Source organism: Lepidochelys kempii, chromosome 14, assembly GCF_965140285.1.
Source record: "Lepidochelys kempii isolate rLepKem1 chromosome 14, rLepKem1.hap1, whole genome shotgun sequence".
Lineage (NCBI taxonomy): Eukaryota > Metazoa > Chordata > Testudines > Cheloniidae > Lepidochelys > Lepidochelys kempii.
Window position 1 is genome coordinate 22,365,848 of NC_136393.1, and position 19,292 is coordinate 22,385,139.

The 19,292-nt window shown below is 57.0% G+C and overlaps 1 protein-coding gene across 5 annotated transcripts; it reads right to left on the bottom strand.

The window, feature by feature from the left end:
- Window positions 1-423: 423 nt before the first annotated feature.
- Window positions 424-19,247, bottom strand: LOC140897789 (testis-expressed protein 47). 5 transcript variants are annotated; one of them, XM_073310838.2, is made up of 8 exons: window positions 17,984-19,247; window positions 10,631-10,703; window positions 9,453-9,556; window positions 8,490-8,554; window positions 7,205-7,409; window positions 6,729-6,885; window positions 3,402-3,435; window positions 424-776 (listed from the first exon to the last, which is right to left on the bottom strand). In XM_073310838.2, the coding sequence occupies exons 1-8, from the start codon at window positions 18,281-18,283 to the stop codon at window positions 665-667; spliced, it is 1,050 nt and encodes a 349-aa protein (XP_073166939.2). In that variant the 5' UTR covers window positions 18,284-19,247; the 3' UTR covers window positions 424-664. The 5 variants fall into 5 exon arrangements, with proteins under 5 accessions (XP_073166939.2, XP_073166944.2, XP_078704596.1 ...); XM_073310843.2 differs by lacking the exon at window positions 17,984-19,247 and adding an exon at window positions 14,736-15,138; XM_073310841.2 differs by having other exon boundaries at window positions 684-2,950; window positions 3,379-3,435.
- Window positions 19,248-19,292: the final 45 nt, after the last annotated feature.

Here is a 19,292-nt window from a genome sequence, read left to right on the forward strand (position 1 = left end):
GCATAACATTGCTCTGCTCCATGCAGCATCCTGTGCACAACAGCTGGGTTCTTCCTGGACGCCTGCTGGCTCTGACTCCCTGCTGCGTGGATGCATGGGGTGGCTTCTTGCTGTCAGGAAGCTACACCACAGGCCCAGGAGATCAGGGCTTGCTCACACCTGCATAAAGAGGAACCATCAACACACTTGTTCCTCCAGCTCCTGCCACTTGCCGTGCCCAAGGGGACAACCCGGACCATTGCTGATGGCCGCCAGAGCAGGAGCGAAATTAAATGAACTGATGAGCGCTGGGACCTGCAGGGCCGTCCCAGCTCTGCCGGGCTGCACATCTCCCAGGCCGCACTGATGGAGCCAGTCTATCAGACCCTGAGATAGCAGTCTGGTACAGCCCCCCCACCCACCCACTAACACACACTGTAGGACCGGAGCTCAGTGAGTGCTGTACATGTATCACAGACAGATAATCAGTGGCCAGTTAATCCCCATATAATTACAGTTAAACCCATTTGTCCATCTGAGCCCGTAATTCCACTGGTGATAGGCAGGCTCCTCCGGCCACTCTCCCATGCTGCTCTTGGATGTTTCCCACGATTGCGGGCCGAGATCAGCCACACCTGAGCACTGCATGACTAGCTGTGGGCCACAGCAGTGCCTGGGCTGCTGCTCACAACCCTCCCATCTCAGCTGTGCCCCACACGTCCATGGGCCCCGATTCCTTTCCATTCATGAGCTCATGGCGTCCAGCTTCACCTTCCCGGGCAGTGGCCACACACGCTCTGGAAAGGGGGAGAGGGGAAAGAGACCATCAGAACACCAGCGAGAAGCTGGAGATCCGACTGGGGAACTGCTGCTGGCTTCGTTTTTCGTGCATGGAAAAGGAGGGCTGGTCGAGGGGCAGAGGAGTGGAGGAGAGCTAGCCCCGGCTCTGCCGTAGACCCCTGGGTGAGTCATGTAGGCGCGGATCCCCAAAGGTCTTGGGCATCTATCTCTAACTGAAATCAATGGGAGCGTGGTGCTGAAATCCTGCTCTGTGCCTTGGCTGCCTGTCCGACCAGGGGAGAGAATAGCCCTGCCCTCCCTCACACTCCTTAGTGCCTGTGAGGGGCTCAGACACCAGATGAGGGGAGCCACGGAAGGACCTCACTGTGTGGCAATTCTCCGCGGCTCTCAGGCATCGGGGAGATTAGGAACAAGGCAATCCTAGTAAGGAACAGGAGAGGGGATTGAAGGCTCTGCTTGGTTTCCATTAAAAGGGCTGGCTGGCCACGCCACCCACACAACGGGGGCAGCATGGCCAGGAGCAAATCTCCCTATGTGCCATAGCCTCCTGTGTCTCACTCCTGGTTCGGAGGCATCGCCTCCAGGGAGGGGCCCCTGGGACCCCGGCCAATTTGGGGGGCCCCAGGTGTGGGGGGCCCAAATGTTCTTTGTGCCCAGTGCCCCAGTAAATCTTAATCCGCCTCTGCCTCTAGGGACAAGCGGGAGATTCAGGCTCCATGGCCCAGTCGGCCCTTGGCCTCTGCTGAGACTGCTATGTACTGGAGCTATTCATGCACTAGGGACGGGGCAGAGATCCCCGGCCCATCGCACCCACCAGACTGCAGCAGCTTGCCCCAGGCCCGAGCCAGCAGCTCCACCGCCCACCCCCATCTCTGGGGATGGCTCGGGGGCAGACGCCCTCTCGGCTGGTCTCCGTTGGTGTCTCCTGACTCAGGTGGTTTGGTTTGGGGGCTCACTGGACTCCATGAACCCAAGACACCAGAACCAGAGCTTTCCCCACAGGGCAGGGCTCTGCTGGCTGCACTGGAGGGGGCTGAGCAGTGTCGAGTGGCTATGGCTGCAGCCATTCCCCTGCATTTCTAGGGCAATCTGCTCACTTTGAAGGGCAGCGTGTATGTTCCACGGCTCCCCATCCAGCTCTGCCCCTCCCTGGCTGAGGAGCGACATGCTGGCCCTGCCTGCTTGCTGTGGTCAGTGCAAACACACACAGCTTTGCAGTGTCCTGGGCACGGGAGCACAGACAGGAGGCTGGGAAACAGAGCCAGACTTCAGGGAGGAGGGCGCAAACACCCCCTCCCAAGCCACTGGTAGGCTGCGGGTTGCTGGAGCCATGGGGACAGGACAGGGCCCAAGGATGCACTTTGGGCTCTCCCTTGACTCCAGTGAGTTTTGGATCAGGCCCTTAATTTGTATAAACCATGGCGGGTTGCAGCTGCCCCCTCGCTAATGGGTGGCAGGAGAGTCTGGTTGTTAGAGCCAAGGACAGGGCTCAGGAGACCTGGGTTCTTTCCTGCAACCTTGGCACTGGTTCTGTGGGGGACCTGTGCAAGTCAGTTACCTGCTGTGTGCCTCAGTTTCCCCATTTCTACAATGGGGGTGATAGGGAGGATTGATTAGTGTTTGTAATATGCTCTGGAAATACGCGTAGAAGGGTTGAGTACACTGCTCAGTGTCGGTAATTGCTGATTTCTTCCTTCGCCCCCAGGCCATGATTCTCTTGTTTATATGGCGGTAGAGTCTAGGCACTGTCTGTTGGGCTAGGTGCTACAGACGCACACAGTAAGAGACAATTCTCTGCTCCAACGAGCTTAATGGAGTTAGGTGCTCGCCTCCCATGGCAAGCCAGGGCCTCAGGCCCATGGGCTCATTTGAAAACCCCGAAATCTAACAAGGGGTTAGTAGTTCGTGTGAAGAATTCACTATCCCATGAGTTTTGCACTGAAATGTTTAAGAAACTGATCTTATGAAACATGAGTCAGGAACGATAACCATATTCCAGACTCCCAACTTCTGCAGCCGTACCCAACCGCATCAATAACAATGGGGGTGTGCATGATTTCTTTTTCATTTCTTGCTGGTGCAAAAAATGTAATTGAACAAACTTGGAATGAGCTGTTGAGATTAGCCGCTTGCAACTCGCGTAATCACACCAGACTCCTCCTGGGCCTACCTGTAAAACAGAATTGCAGCATCTCAGGAGAGTGCGCTGCAGACACTGAGCTGTGTTAGTGGAGCATTTCAGGCATCGGCTGATACAAGAGGAAAAAACATTGTTTTTGCTTTGAGGCACATGACTGCACATTCCTGTGAACCTTTGATCACTGCAGAGACCTGGAAGCAGCCAGCATTTAAACAGACATTGACAGGGCAGGCAATGGACTGAGCGCATGTGAAACTCACAGCCAGGTGAAATGAGCTGTTAGCATGACTGAAAGGGGAAGGGGTTTCTACAGCGTTGGTTAGGCAAGGTGGGTTTTATTTCAGCTGAGGTTCTATCAACATCTACAGGGCAGGGCGGCCTGTGACCCTGCATGAGCATGCACTGAAAAGCATCATGCAAAGCCCAACATGCATGTCCCAATGAACAGCTTACTGTACCTTTGGGTTGCAAAGAAACTTACACAGCATACGGGTTCTCACTTCCAAACACTTGCCCTTTAAACAAAAGGAACTAGATGTAATCACAGCTTGGACTCTGCTTAAAGCCCACCCCTTCCGGGTTTCTCCTTGGCTATCACACGCTGGTTATGGATGCAGAAAACTCATCTTTTTTTGGAACATGAACAGCTGTGAACTTCCTCACAGCAGTGCCCCTTCAGCTTTGAGAGAACAACACTTTATTTCCCATCAGTCCCCTACTCCTTCCCTGCTGCTCCCAAACCTGGGACCAGAACGTTTGTGTCTGAGCTATAAGCTCTGGTGCAACCACAGCTGGAGTCCTGTGTCCAGTTCTGGTGCCCATAATTCAAGAGGGATGTTGTTAAATTGGAGAGGGCTCAGAGAAGAGCCATGAGAATGATTAAAGGATCAGAAAACCTGCCTTATAGTGAAAGACCCAAGGAGCTGGATCTATTTAATTTAACAGAGAGAAGGTTAATGGGTGACTTGATCACAGTCTATAAATATCTGCAGGCATAGCAAGTATTTAATACTGGGCTCTTCAATCTAGCAGAGAAAGGTCTGACACAATCCAACTGCTGGAAGTTGAAGCTAGACAAATACAGGCTGGAAATAAGGTGTAAAGTTTTACCAGTGAGGGTAATTAACCACTGGGACAATTTACCACGGGGTGCGGTGGATTCTCCATCCCTGAACATGTTTAAATCAGGATTGACTGTGTCTCTAAAAGCTCTGCTCTAGTTCAAACCGGAATTAATTCAGGGTGTTCTCTGGCCTGCATTACACAGACCGTCAGATTAGAGAATCACTCTGGTTCCTTCTGGCCGTGGAATCTGTGAAAGAAAGGGCCCAGCTTCTCCTCTGCCTTCCAGAGCATGATGTAGGAACAGCATTGACATGACAGGAACGACTCCTGATTTACACCAGTTGTAAGTGAGCAGGATCTGGCCCAATGCCCCAACCGATGGGACTGGTCCAGTCCAAACTGCATACCGGCCTCGATCCTAACAGTATGGCACCAGCCACAACCCAGCTGCCCAGACGCCCCAGTGACAGTGAGCGCGGGCCCCTCTCCCGCTGAAGAGCTGGGCCCATTATGCAACAGCTCCCTCCTTTCCTCCCTTACGCCGGAGGTACAAAACCCGTCCCCCAGTCAGTCAGAATCTCATTCCCTCTGTGGATTTCTGCATAGGGGACAATGTACCTGTATTCTCACCGTGTGCCCCAGGGCACTGGCCAAGTTACTGCCCCAGCCTCCAGGCATGCTTGGCTCACCCTGGCCAAAGGAGGGCTGCAGCAGTGCCGGGGAGGCGTTATTTAGCAGAGGAAGGGCCTGTGGGGGGGAATGAATCTAAGGCAAGGCCGATTTAGGCTGAACATCAGGGAAAGTTTCCTAGCTATTACAATCCTGTGGAACAGCCTCCCCTGGGTGGGGTGGATTGCCCATACCGGCCTGGCACTGGACAACAGAACGCTGGAAGGGCCTGGCCCATGACTGGGAATCGGAGGCATTTGGGCAATACAAATAGTAACACTCCTGCCCGGGGCGGGGAGAGGCCTTCCTGGGCCTCGTCACCAGCTCTGCCTGGCAGATCTCAGCTCCGTTCCCTCCCTCTGCCTGTACACACAGCACTCCCCAGGGGAAAGCCCATGGCTCAGGCATGCCCTTGGCTGCTGTTCTCCCAAACAGCTGCCTCGGGAAAAGGCTCTCTCCGGGATCAAGCAGCGGAGTCTGCATGCAGGGTCTGATCATCCCTGGGTCCCCACTCCAGTTCCCACTGAAACCTTTGCAGACGACACCCTCTCGTGGAAGCATCAGGAAACACATTGGAGGGAGGGACTCATCAGCTGGTGCCAGAGAGCTGCTGTCCATAATGTAATGAGGCGAGTTGCCCCGCACCCCTCACCCCGCTGTGCTGGACAGACACATGGTGAGAGAGACAGTTCCCACCCTGAGCAGCTTATGAGCTAACTCCATGCCGCTGATCCCCAGAAGAAATCCCAGCTCCATCCCTGGGCTCGTCGCATCAGCTTGTGCAGCGCTTTGGGTTTGCACTATGGCAGTGAGCAGCCAGGCAGCGTGTGGTGTCACGTCCATAACCACACGGCAATGCCCGCCGCTCACCAGCCAGGATGAGCACAGCTGCGCCTGACCCTGAGCTTGCCAGCGCTCGCACCTGCAAGGGCTCTCCAGGGGCATCCAAGGAATTCACCCTGTGGAGCGGAAAACCTGGAGAAGACTGGCTAAGATGCTGCAGCCCCCATGGAAGGAGCCATGTGAGCCCAGGGCAGAGCCAGGGGACCTGCTCTAAGCTGGCTTTGGGTTTTGGTCTGGGTTTTGCAATCTCCATTTAGCACCGGTGGAAGGTGCAATCTCAGCAGGCCTGGAGCCCAAGAGGCTAATTCCTGCTTGCCTTGTGCCCACTCTGGAGCCAACGGCAAGTACCTGCAAAGCATCCCCAAAGCTCCCCTAGCACACAGCATACCTCTAGCTTAGAAGGGGGTCGGGGGGGGGGGGGGGTGCTGAGCCAGTATAGCCCATGAGAGCCCCCAGCCCCACATGGCATGTGAAGGCAGGAGGGGGCATGGCCAGCTTGTTCCTCTGCCCCAAATATCTCCCTGGGTGGGGATGGGCATGGCAGAGCCTCAAAGGCAAAGGGCATTTCAGTGCCCAGTTCCCACTTGCAGCTTTGACCAGCTCCCTCTGGTAGTGCAGTGGCCCAAGGTAGAGCAGTCCTCGCCGCTGTGCTATCCCGCACCAGGGACCGAACCAGCTGAGGAGCAGCACGCTCCTGCCTTACAGTCCCTGCACCAGGCTGAGAGCTGGGACAGAGGGATCCCGGCAAGTCCCAGTCCAGCTGTGCTGCCCTCAGCCCCCGCTGCCCTGCAATGGCTTGGACCCTGCAGCCCAGGAAGGGAACCTGTTCTGTCACCTGTCCAGGAGTGTGCAACAGAACTAAGCCCAGCTTGGCACTAAGCCCAGCGGGCCAGTGCTCTGTAAAAGTCACTCGACAACTTGGGGGAGAGAAAGATCACGATGAAACCTGCAATGCAAGCAATGCTCTCTGCCCCTTGCACTGGAAATCTGTCACCGTCCTTCTGCAGCCCCAGTCCCTGCTGCATCCAAGTGCCGAGGCAGAGATGAACAAACTCTGGAACAGAGCTCATAGGGCTGTTTCCATCCCACAGAGGCTGGTTCTGATTTCCCTACACCCAGGGGACAGTTCACAGTCACAATGCCGCTGGCGGTGAACAAGCTTTGAGCCCCTGGACACAAGTCATGTGCATCCCTGCACTGTGCATGCAGCCCACGGCACGCAGGAACATACCTGAGTCCATGACGACGTTCAAGGGAGAGTCATAGGTCTGCAGGAACTGTGCAGGGCTCAGGAGCTCCCGGCACTCCAGGAGGTGGCAGATGGTGTCCTGGGAAATAATTAAGTTGGGGACCTTCTCCAGAACGGCATTGGGGAGGTTTGGGGAGCTCTGGAAATCAGAAGAGAAAAGAAAGCCCTCAGCCACTCAATGCCAGAGGAAAATCACGCCTCCTGCAGCCATCAGGAGAACTCGACTGACCGTTCCGATGCCCACCACGCATGCCCACCTGCTGCGAGCCGGGCCACTCCTGCTGTAGACGATGGAATTGAAGGTGGCTGGACAGGTCAGCAAGGGCCTATAATTCCAAAGGCAGCAACACCCTATATGTGGGGGCATCCCAAAGATTTGGCTAGAGATGGGGCGCGACAGACCCCGGCAAGCTGCCCACCCGCATTAGGGGGCGCTAGCAGTGCCTCCTGGCCCTTACCTTGGGGTATTTCAGCAGGTGCATCCCCAGTTTCAGGAGCATTGCCAGGCACTCGCCAATGATGGTCTCAATTGGCTCCTCGCGCAAGGTGTTGTAGCCCAGATGCCTGCTGGGCACGTCCAGCACCTTGTAGCTCCACTGCTGGAAGAGCCGGGAGGGAATGTTGTGGGACAGCACCAGGATCTTGGGCTCCAGAATGAGGGCCCTGGGACGGGACAGGGTAGTGGATCAGTTCCCTCTCACAGCAAGAGAGGGGTCTGTCACCCCCTGGGGTTAACAGGAGGGTCGCTACCTGCCTACTGAGGCCTTGTTACATGCAAAGATGGTGCCACGCTAGCCTGGCATTGCTAAAACAGTGCCACCCCCTGGTGTGGACACAGCTAGGCTGGTAAGAAGGTGCTCACACCAGTACGTCTGTTCCCCTCCATTTAGACTGTGCCTGGCTTTCACCCAAAGATGATGTCGTTTCAACAAAAAGTTGCCTTTTTGTTTTTTAACTTTTTGTCGAAATTTTCCACAGCTACAAAACCATTTTCCACCCAGCTCTAAAGCAAACACCTGGCGGCAGGTAGGAACACCTCTGTTACCCCTTTTCATCTGCAGGGGGAGCCAGAGAGCTCAATAGGCTAATTAACCTGGCGGCAGGTTGACACTGACCCTCCAATTTCCCCTTTCCCCTATCGAGGGCGCCAGCCAGCATCTGAGCCGTGGCACTCCCATCTTCCCCTTAGCGGGACGCTGGTAGCCTCTGCCCGGAGCCATGCTTCCCACCAGGGTGCACCGAGTCCACAGAGCTGTGGCTGCAGCTCCCTCTCCTGGTTGTACCTGGTAAAGATGTGCAGAGATTCATAGATTCCCAGGCCAAATGGGACCATGGTGATGATCTAGCCTAACCTCCTGTATAACACAGGCCAGAGAAACGCCCTCCCGCCTCGCTCAAATTCCTAGAGCAGATCTTACAGGAAAACATCCACTCTTGATCTGAAAACTTGCCAGTGAGGGAGAATCCACCACGGCCCTTGGTAAATTGTCCCAGGGATTAATTACTCTCCCTGTTAAAAACGGATTCCTTATTCTCAGTCTGAATTTGCCTAGCTTCCATTTCCAGCCTCTGGCTCTTGTTCTATTGGATTAGTCGGCTGCTGCCTCCCAGCCAATCGCAGGTTCGATCCCCGCACACAGCCCAGCCGCCACCGTCCTCGGTCATGTGCACTCTGGGGTTTGGTGAAAGACGCTGAACTGTGGCAGCTGAAAACCCTCCAGCTACTGGCTGGCCAGCCCTCACCTGTGCTGCTGGGGCTGCATGTCTCGCAGGTCCCTCAGGACGGAGTAAAGCACCTCGCTGGAGGCCTGAAAGAAGAGCAACCTCGTTAGCTGTGCAAACCCCCTGGTCACGTCTTGACAGACGCCCAGGGCTGCACCCCGGGTGATGGGATGGCGCATCCGAGCACGCTGGCAAGGATGTGTGGACCCGACTGGTGCAAGTGTGAGAGGGCACAACTGAATCTGCCCACGCTGCTAGCCCAGCTCGGCCAGAACATGCCAGCTGCAGCTGCCAGGCCTGGGGGCAGAAGGAATTCAGGGCAATGCAGCACAGTGAGCTGCTAAAAGGGGGGCTGGGCATGGGGTGCTCAAATTCTGACCTGGGGGAGTCAGCCCTGCTGTTCTTACATGTGGGGTGGTGAGCTAGGTTTGAGGCCCTTTGATTGTGGGGTTAGGGGGCAAGGCTGGGGGATGGGCCCTCACATTGTTGGGTTGCAGAGGGAGATAGACCCTTAGATTCTGGTGTTGGGGGTGAGGCCTGGGATGGGGAATGGGTCCTTTGATTAGGGGACTAGAGGGGATGAGGGGCGAGGCCGGGGTGGGGGATGGGCCCTTTGATCCTGGGGCTGGGGAAGATGGGGGTCTGGAGTGGGGACAAGAGCAGCGGTTTTCCAGTGAAGTTTGGGGGGTTCTAGCTCTCACTTCCCACCCTCCACAGCTATTCTCTGTCCTGTTGCTACACTCCGCCTCAGCCAGGCTGATTGCAGGGTGACTGGTTGGGAGGGAGGGAGGGGGAGACGGGGTGCTGGGTGTTTCACGTAGGGTGACATGGGGGGAGGGAGGAAGGAACGGGGCTGGGGAGCAGAGCTTGGTGCAGCCTGTGAAGGGCAATCCCAAGCCGTCTCGCAACCCCTTGGGCACTCTCCCGGTTTCCGATCCCTTTCTTTGACGTTCTGACTGGCCCCACGCCCTCCGTTCCCCGTACCTCTAGGGTGTGCACCAGGTAGGTGGGGTAGAGCAGCAGGAGGCCCGTGACCCCCTCGCCCTGGTAGTAGCGCTGCAGACTCAGGAAGAGGAGGTGCCAGTACCCTACGGAGAATCCAGAGCGCACACAGCGTTTGCTGGCTGATGCCCCCCACCCCCCAGGCTAGTGCGGCCAGCCCCGGGTTCCTGCAGCTGCCTCCTTCTCCAGACTGCAGGATCCCTCCTGCCCTTGACCCCCGCCCAGTGCACTGTAAAGGGGAAGGGACCCCTGTGCGGCACAGCCCCAGGGCCCCGCCCCGCTCAGAGCACCCCTGGCATAGCAGCCTCCAGCAGTCAGAATGGGAACTCCGGAGTGGCCTGGGGCTGGTTGCAAACCAGGATCATGCATGTTGACATCTCCGTGTTCCCCTGGGAGGCTGCATATCGCCCTCCCCACACTGGGGGCCTGGAATCGGATCTCCCAGCGACGGGGGCCAGAGCCCCACCAGCTTGCACAACAGCAGCCATGTCTGCAGTGTGGCTAAAGCCATCCTTCCCTGGGTACCTGAGCGCCCAGCCTGGGCTCTCAATGCACACTGCCCTCTGGCAGGGCCACAGTGAGGCAGGAGCATGATGGCCCTGAGCCCAGGGCCCTCCCCCCCGTCCCCATGGACTGACAGTAGACTCCCACCTGGCCTTTAAAAGAGAAATAATCATTTTTCTAGCCCACAAATGTGACCTGATTATGGATGACAGCAGCCTGAGCCTGAGATGCTACGAGTGTCCCATGCATCTCAATGGGGTGCTAACTCTGACACCCGCTGCTCTGGGAGATCCCATCCCAGCAACAGCAACCCAGCAGGTAACTCTGCACGCGGAGAACCCTCATCGCTGTCATTCCACCATGGCTGTGCTGGGAGCGCAGGGTCATACACAGAAGGGTGGGTAGGGAGCCGTGTCCTCCCTTCTCCAGCACAGCTTCCCAACCCCATGGAGAAAGTGAGCGGTGTTCTGGAGAGGTCCATACGACAGTGTCTCAAACACAGCGTGTCGCGTAGCCGTTTGGTCTTAGGCGGCGCTGGCCAGACACTGCAACGCAGTGCGTGGCCAGGCGCTAGTGTGTGCATGGCCCTTGTTCCATTTCAGGACCCTCTGCCCTCCACAGATGTGGCTACTGAAGAAACAGGGTGAGATGCTTACCTGCTAAATCCTGTTTGTCGGCCAGCTCCGGGGAGATCTTAGCCAGAAATACCAGTCTGTGCAGAAGCAATCTCTGGAAGGGAAGAGAGAGGCCAGCCGTAGTTCAGGCCCTGTGAAGGGAGGTTGCTGCCAGCACCAGGGGGAAGGGGAGGGCTATCCGCACGAGGCACTGAGATGGTGTAAAGGAGGGCTCTGGTGCTGAGTTCGGTGGCGGCTGGACTTTGTGCCGCCCACCCTCTTGATTCTTAATGTTACAACGAGCCATCCTAGGCTGGTAGCCACGGGTGCCTGTTCTACTGGCACGCGTGTTGTAAATGGTATGGGAGCTTGCGCCTGGGGACGTGTAGTAGCAGGGGATGGACTCAGGGAGCTAAGACGTCCCTTCTGATCCTAAGGCTGCCCACTCTGTGCTCCTCTTCTCTGGGACACGTGCACCCAGATACACACCCAACCAGTGCAATGGGACAGGATGGTCAGATGAGCGCGTGGCCCTGAATTGGTTTGCAGTGTCGCGGGGAAGACGTTTACAAATAGGGTGACTAGATAGCAAGTGTAAAAAATGGGGATGGGGGTGGGGGGGAAATAGGTGCTTATATAAGAAACATCCCACAAAATCGGAACATCTGGTCACCGTACTTACAAATGAATTGACCCCCGCTCCTTCCAATGCCTGGCCTACCTCCCAAATGGGCCTCTCCCCTAAGATGAGGAGGGACTACTTGGTCGGTTTCATAGGACCCAGGCCAGCTCCTCTGCAACCGTCCAAAGCATTGGGCTCCCAGGGCAGCATCCCCGTGGAAACCATGTAGGAACTCCTACGATAGCTTGGAATGTGTCCAGACAACAAATGCGTCCCCCTCCCTGGCATCTCACCAGGCGGGCTGGAGGATCAGCACACACCTTTCATCCCAGGAAGCGGTGCCCCGCTGGGTTCCTGGCTGGAGTATGCGGGTCGGGGGCCGCTGGCACTGTGGGAAGGTAGGTTGCCCTGTTCCTCTCCTGTGAGATTTCCATCTCATGGGGATCAAGTGGGCCAGCGCCTTTCCCCAGCACTCAACTCGTGCAGGAGGACCCTGAGCAAAGGGCGGGCAGTGCTGCACCAGTGTGAATTTCCCCAGCAGAGAACAGAGGTGCTGTGCTCTGAACCACGCCTTTGTCTATGTGCATCTGGATGGACAGCTAGGACAGGGGTGGTCAAACTACGGCCCACAGGCCGGATCTGGCCCCTCAGGGCTTTGGATCCAGCCTGCAGGATTGCCCCCCGTGGTGCTGCAGGCCCCACGCTGCTCTCAGAAGTGGCCGGCGCCACATCCCTGGGGCCCGGGGGTGGGGGCAGAGGGCTCCATGTGTTGCCCTTGCCTCCAGGCACCGCCCCCCCGCAGCTCCCATTGGCCAGAAACGGGGAACCATGGCCAATGGGAGCTTCGGGGGAGGTACCTGGAGGAGTGGCAAGGGTGAGCCCTGTTCCCCCCCTCCCCCAGGGGCCGTGCAGGGACATAGTACTGGCCGCTTCCCAGAGCGGTGCGGCATGGGGCCAGGGCAGGCATGCAGGGAGCCTGCCCTGGCCCCGGTGCGCGCTACTGCCACCCCGGAGCCACTTTAGGTAGGTGGCGCCGGGCCGGAGTCTGCACCCTGAACCTTTCTAGCACTCCGCCCCGCAACTCCCTGCCCTGAGCCCCCTGCTGCACCCTGCACCCCCAACTCCCTGCCCTGAGCCCCCTGCTGCACCCTGCACCCCCAACTCCCTGCCCTGAGCCCTCTGTTGCACCCCACACCCCTCCTGCACCCCAACCCCCTGCCCTGAGCTCCCTCCCACAGTCTGCACCTCTCCTGCACCCCTGCCTTGAGCCCCCTCCTGCACCCTGAGCCGCCTCATGCACCCTGCACCCCTCCTCTGCCCCAATCCCTTGCCCTGAGCCCATTCCTGCACACCGCGCTCCCTCCCGCACCCCAACCCTCTACATACAATTTCCCCACCCAGATGTGGCCCTCAGACCAAAAAGTTTGCCCACTCCTGAGCTAGGATCATTGAGTTTGATTTGTTCTATAACTAATCCATGAGGATCCTCGGGTCCAGGCTCCTGGTGCGAGTTGTGGGGCACTCAGCAGCATCTGACAAAACTGGCCATTCCTCCTGTGTCTGGAAAGAGCGGAGAGTTTGCAACAAAACCACCCCCAAGGGCTTCTGCTGACATTTCTGGCAAGCACCTTCTCCTAGGAAAGGAGACAGGCAGAAATGGAAAGATCCCAGGGCGCATTCAGAGCCTGGGGAAGCTCGTGGCTAGACGCACCTGTCTCAGAACATTAAAGTTCCCCCGTCGGGGGAAGGTGACTTGGTGGTGAAGGGGGTTGACTTGTGTACACTGAAAATTATGGAAAAGGTAAATTTCAGTTGATTCCTTTTTGGAATGGCTGAATTGAAACAGAGATGCTGTGAGATGAGCGAGAATAGTGCTCTTTGCATTACAGTGGTGCTTAGAGACCCCTGACCAAGGGTGGAGTCCCCTGGTGCTAGGCGCTGCATATACCCAAAGTGAGAGACTCCCCCTGCCCCAGCGAGTTTACAGTCTAACCACACAAGGGGACCCAGGAAGTGGCGTTATTCCTGTTCTACAGATGTGCTTCAGTTCCCCAGAGCCATAAGGTTGAGGTGCTCAGCAATGACTCAGGGACTGAGCCACTGAATGGGAGGTGACCCCAGAGGTGTCTGTTCCCCAGTCAGCTCTGAAAATCTCAACCTAACTAATGTGCCAAAGGCTCACCCAGGGAGTCAACGGCAGAGCCAGGAGCTGAATCCAGATATCCTATGTCCCAGTCCAACAGCAGCCCTTAGCTAGTGATTTTCTTCCCAAGAGAGCTGATCTCACCCATGCTGTGCTGGATTGTTGCCTTGATAAGACGTAGCACGCAGTTAGTGATGCTGGACTAACGGATTTCCTGTCCACGCTTGCTTTTCCTGTGCACCCCTTGTTGTACCCGGACCACACTGCGCAGTTGCTTTGCATTGGGGAAATGAAAACAGTCCCTTTTGGAATGGTTGACGGTGATTTGATTTGCCATCTCGCCCTTGAAAATGGCCAGGGCTAACCCACAAGGGGATTGTGATTTCTCTGCCTATTTAAAGGCCTGTAAAACTGAAGCTTCCCTGAGCTACCAAACATTTTCTGCACCCTTTGGGAGGTGACAGAAACACAGCATGAACTGGGAAAGGGGATCTGAAAGAGGCTTGTTTGGATGCCAGTCAGAAAAACTCCCAGAGCTACTATCCAGGCAGCCCTCATGTAGCCAGAAATAACCTGCTATTTGTAGAGGCCAGGTTCTGCTGTTACTCCTCTGCCCCTTACTCCCCGAGTAGCTCATTGACTTTGATGCAACTACTACAGAGCATGAGGAAGAGTGTCAGAAGCTGGTCTGTGCAGTTAGTTACAGGCTTTAGGAACAAGAGCTGACAGGAGCTGCAGGGTTTGGAGGATTTGGAGTTTCTAGACACAGATCCTCCAGCTGAAATCAATGGACGGTAGGAGCCTAAACACCCTTGTGGATCTGGGCATGACTGAGTGGAAAAACTCCAAAGCCCTAGTGACATAGCAAAGTTACCCAAGTCAGGGGCTCGGTGACAGTGTAACAATGACAGACCCCTGGTCGTCGGCGGGCGGGCTCGAACTGGGGGCCTATGGAGCTTAGTGCATGAGGCTCAACCCTAGGAGCTAAAAGCCAACTGCCTGTTAGCTAAGGCTGTAGAGCAGACTCATTTTGTCCCTCTCTCCAAGTGGTCTCCGTGCCACTAAATGGGACAGAACCCCACACCCAGAAGGTGTGTGGGTTACCACAGCATGGGCCTCTCCTCACCCAGTTACAGCCTGGTGAAAGGAGCAAGGCCGATGGACTCCAACCATGCCCCTGTGAATAGGCTGAAACGCTCTAGGATCTGCAGCCTGTGCCGGTAAAAGGAAGATCGAAGCCCAGATGTGGGGAGTTTACTGAGACCACATTGCGCCACCCTCCCCACAGCTGTGTGGCCTGGCTGCCGACCTAGCTCTGCCCGTATCCCAGTCCGTCCCCACCCCATGTGCTCCAGGCGGAGCGGAGAGCAGGAGACACTGACCGTATCCTCCTTGGCATGGGGGGCCCGCCTGCTGAGCACGTGCTGAAGGAGATTTGTCCGGACCCTCTCCTGTGGTGACTCCTTCCGTTTCGTCTGCCCCGCTTTCTCCCGACCAGCCATGCCCCCCCCTCGCTCCCGTCCTCTGGCTGCACAGAGAAAGCACTAACGGCCCTCAAGGCTCATCCAGAATTGCTGCTTGGCCTCTTCGAAACCAGCTCTTGCTGCCTGGAGGTCACAGTGCAGAGAGACGCGGGCGCTGACCAAGTACCACAGCCTGGAGTCCCAGTCACACTGGCTGGGAGCAAGGCAAGACTTTGGCCAGGCAGCAGCTGCGAGTTGACAAAAGGTTTTCGGTGTCTTAGCAGCAGAGCCCGGGCCCTTACGTTTATCCCTTTTGTCTGCATTGTTTGCTGGCATTTTCTGTGGGCATTAGCTGGCAGGGAGCCGCGGTTGCTCAGGCAACACGTGGCATGTAGAGATCCTTTGAAAGGTTCTGGGACGCCAAGGGCTTTGTGACAGCTGGGGCTCTTAGCTGAGCTGCCTGCCGGGTAAGGTGCAGGGGGTATGGCCACACCTAGCTCTGATCCCTAGCAGGTGTTTTTATCGCTGCCTCTTGAGCACCATGCTTTAATTTGCAGGTGAAGGCTGGGGGGCTGGGCAGTGGCAGACCCCGCAGCCTGGGCAGCCCTGGTGAGTTACAGGAGCTTGGGCTGGCTCCTCACTGAGCGCAGCTTGCAGATTTCCCTTTCAAGTGGCCGGCTCAGGAGTTCGAAGGGCAGGGGAGTTGGGGTGGGTTAGGGGAAAGGAAGGGTCCCTGACTTTGGGCTACATTAGGGCTACCTGGGTCGGTCAGGATGACATTGAGCTCCCAGGTTTCAGAGTAGCAGCCGTGTTAGTCTGTATTCGCAAAAAGAAAAGGAGGACTTGTGGCACCTTAGAGACTAACCGATTTATTTGAACATAAGCTTTCGTGAGCTACAGCTCACTGCATCAGATGCATTCAGCGGAGCTCCCACTGAGTCAAACCGCAGGACATCAGAGTGGGCCAGGGAGCGCTGAGCATGCAGCAGCTGGGCCCACCCGGGCAGGCTGCAGGTCTGCACCCCAGCTTGCTGTGCACCAAGTGCTTGTGCAGACCTGCCGAGCTGGGGCTGTACCGTGGCCTCCGTGGATCCGGCTCAGAAGGGGCTGCATGCCAGGCACCGGGCGCTGCGTTGTGTTCCAGACCCCACAGGCTGTGCAACGTGGCCTATCTCACTCCCTCTGCTGCGAAGCTCTTGGGGCCCCTCAGGCTGCAGCACAGTCCCTAAAGGGGAGACACTTTGTCCCCGCAGCCCTTGGCCCTGGCCCCCAGGCCCTTGGCGTCCAAGGGTTTCCTCCACGATGGGAGCTCTGGGGGGGCTTCCTCCAAAATCTTCACTCCGGGGCGGAGTCTGACCCTTCCACCGCCAGGAAAGAAGCCAAGGGATCAGCCCTCAAATTTCCCCTGCATCCAGCTCAGCAGAGCCCTTGGGCCTCTGCCCCGGCTTCAGCTGCCCAACGGTGCCTCCTGGGCCAGGGCTGCATTGGCAGGGACTTCCCTTCCGTGAGCTGCCTCAGCACAGTGGAGTAGGCCAGGGTAACCCGAGTCTGCCTGTTCCGCGGCTGGGGAATGTGGAATTTTGCTGAGGGCAGTTTAACCGCCTGTCATTTTACCACAACACCACTGACCCAGCACCCAGTCCACGGGGCTCCGTGCTGGAGGAAGGGGCAGGCAGGAAAGTTAATGCAGCCGCTGCTTGCCAAGGGGGATGCATTCCTAGCACAGTAGCCAAGGCCAGATGCTTCACAGGTAATGACCAGAACAGGGCAATTATCAAGTGACCCATCCCCTGTTGTCCAGTCCCAGCTTCTGGCAGTCAGAGGTTTAGAGACACCCAGAGCATGGGGTTGGGTCCCTGCCCACCCTGGCTAATAGCTATTGCTGGACTTATCCTCCAGGAACTTATCTAGTTCTTTTTTGAACCCTGTTATAATCTTGGCCTTCACAACATCCTCTAGCAGTGAGTTCCACAGAGTGACTGCATTGTATGAAGAAATACTTCCTTTTGTTTGTTTTAAACCTGCTGCCTATTAATGTCATTAGATGATCCTGATTCTTTTGTTATGTGAAGGAGTAAATAACATTTCCTTATTTATTTTCTCCATGCCAGCAGCCTTCTTTCAGCCGCTGGAGGCTGGTTGGATCCCGCATTTAGAGCACATGGGCACTGCCCCTAGATCAGCCTGTACTCCTGGCTGGGCATGACCCATGTTGCTTTCACCCTTCCCTCAGTCTCTGGCCCCTTTGCTGCCACCCTATGAAAAGCTTATTGTCAGTTGGTGGGGTGATGACGTCAAAAGGTAAATCAACCAATCATCACCCTTCCCTCTCCCCATTGGACTGTAATATGATGTCAGAGGTGAGTTGACCAATCACCCATTCCCTTGCCTGCCCCCTTCCAACTGGAATGTGACATCAGAGGCACATCAGCCAATCACCACCTACCTTCTCCCACCGCCATTCATCTGCATATTGTAACGTGATTGGATAAAATGTCTTTTCCTTGAATACATCCTGTTCAGAATTAACAGCCCAGCTTTTGATGGCCTCATTGAGGCGTGCAGGGCATGAGATCAGATCTGCAGCATTTGGTCACTGCCCTGGGAACAGCTGGGGGACTCGTGTCATTACAATACAGGGGGGTGCGGGTGTCCTGCATGGTATTTCTCAGCATGTGTTGCAGTCCCTGTTGCTCACTCGGGTTTTTCTCCCTCTACGAGGCCAGCACAGACCTTTTAGTTTGGAGGCTACAGAGACCTTCACATCCCATGGGGGCGGTTCCCTGCTTTCCTAGGACCCTGACCTGCTGCTGTGCAAGGAGGCGCCATCAGAGTGATTCTGGGGGGAGTGCGTGTCCCACCACAGCCTGCGCTGGCCTTACATGCAGGCCAGAACCATCCCGTTTACCTGAACTTCACTCCAAACAGGCCCAGCTGGCTGTTACCACCCCCATGCTGTGGACCTGTGGCTGCACTGCCGGGCATTGGCCACACACACACACACACAGAATGGTTTTTAAAGCAGAGGCAGGTCCTGCAAAAGCCGCCGCTCCCTCCGTCGAAGAGCCCAGCAGCGGGGTGCAGCGGGGCTGAGCCGAGGGACAGGGATGGCTCAGACCCAATGAAGAATTCCCCCGCCCCTCCACCCCTGCCGGCTACATGCAAACCTTTCGGCTCGCCTTCTGCTGCTCCTGCGCCAGCCCATACACCGAGATCCTGGCCTTGAAAGCAAACTCCTCCGGCTCGGACTGGATGCTCGAGGCTCGCTTTGGCCTGGATGCCATGGCTGCAACCTGCGGCCGTTGCTTAGTGACTGTGTCATGATAACAAAGGGGGCCTGGGGAGCTTTGCCAAGGGCCCGCCCACTGCAGCCTGGTGGCACCGTGCCAATGATGGGTTGCATGCCTCGCTGTTCGAAGGGGAATGCAGGGCACAGGGACCGGGACTGGGCCAAAGCCCACGGCCATCCAGGGGACCCTTTCCCATCAGGGGTGGGATGGCCGGGGTGCAGTGCAGCATGTGGGTAAAAATAAATCCCCGTGAGGCATTTTAGTTTAAAGCAAAAGTTGTGTCTGTCTGATGGCCCTGGGGAGCCACCCATCCTTTGCGCAGCAGGGGCAGTGCCTAGGCAGGCTCCCCCACCCTTGTGCTGCAGCCCTGCTCACTGCTAGGGTTAGATCAGGCTTCAGCGCCCGTGGGAACCTTGGCCTCTCTGCCCAGCCGGCCTGGGCCAGGGGTTAGGGAGCTAATGGGACTGGAGCAAAGCTGGGGTCAGTTTCTGGCGCCGTCACAGACTGTCCCTAGGGGCTTGGGGAAGTCACTTAATCTGTGTCCCCCTGCCTGCCCAATGGGGGTCGCACTGCGCTAGCTGACAGGGTGCTGGGCGGCCACACACGAGAGGGCAGGATGCACTCAGATGCGGCAGTAAATAGGGGCTAAGAACCAGTGCTCGCTGCGCCCCAGACAGCCTGCAGCTGGTTATGGCTTTTAGTCACGGCTGCCCTGCACTGGCCTCAAACTGCCCACCCTAGAGCTAAGCAGGGCTGGATGCCATTACCAGCCCCCCCCCGGCACCGTGGACCTTGTCCACAGGGACCAAGCTTGTCCAGGCGGGAGACAGAGTGTCCCAGAGACCAGCCTGAGGCTGTGGCTGCAACTGGCCCAGGAATTAGGGCCCAGCCCAAACCCTCCATCAAGTGCCAGGCGTACCTCTCTGCCAGAAAGACAGCGCAGTGTGGCCAAAGGCGACCAGCCCACCACCCTGCCCAGAACACACACTCCTCCAAGGGACGTGCTGAGACTCTGCGGGACGCGAACCGTTCGCCTACCGGTGCCACCCATGGCCTCCGCCAGGCTGGCCTGCACACGCTGGGTGGCTACTTCCCTTATAAAATAACCCCCAGAATTCAAAACCGGGCTAAAGCTGTCACAACCCCCAACTCCCCGCTCACTCCCTGAGCCCCCGCCACGTCCTGA

Excerpts from the sequence above, each read along its gene's own strand:
- LOC140897789 (XM_073310838.2), bottom strand. The coding sequence starts at position 18,283 with ATGGCCGTGGGCTTTGGCCCAGTCCCGGTCCCTGTGCCCTGCATTCCC. Across the intron at positions 8,555-9,452 it reads ACCTGGTGCACACCCTAGAG|GCCTCCAGCGAGGTGCTTTA; the intron begins GTACGGGGAACG and ends CTCTTCTTTCAG. Across the intron at positions 6,886-7,204 it reads ACCTGCTGAAATACCCCAAG|AGCTCCCCAAACCTCCCCAA; the intron begins GTAAGGGCCAGG and ends TCTGATTTCCAG.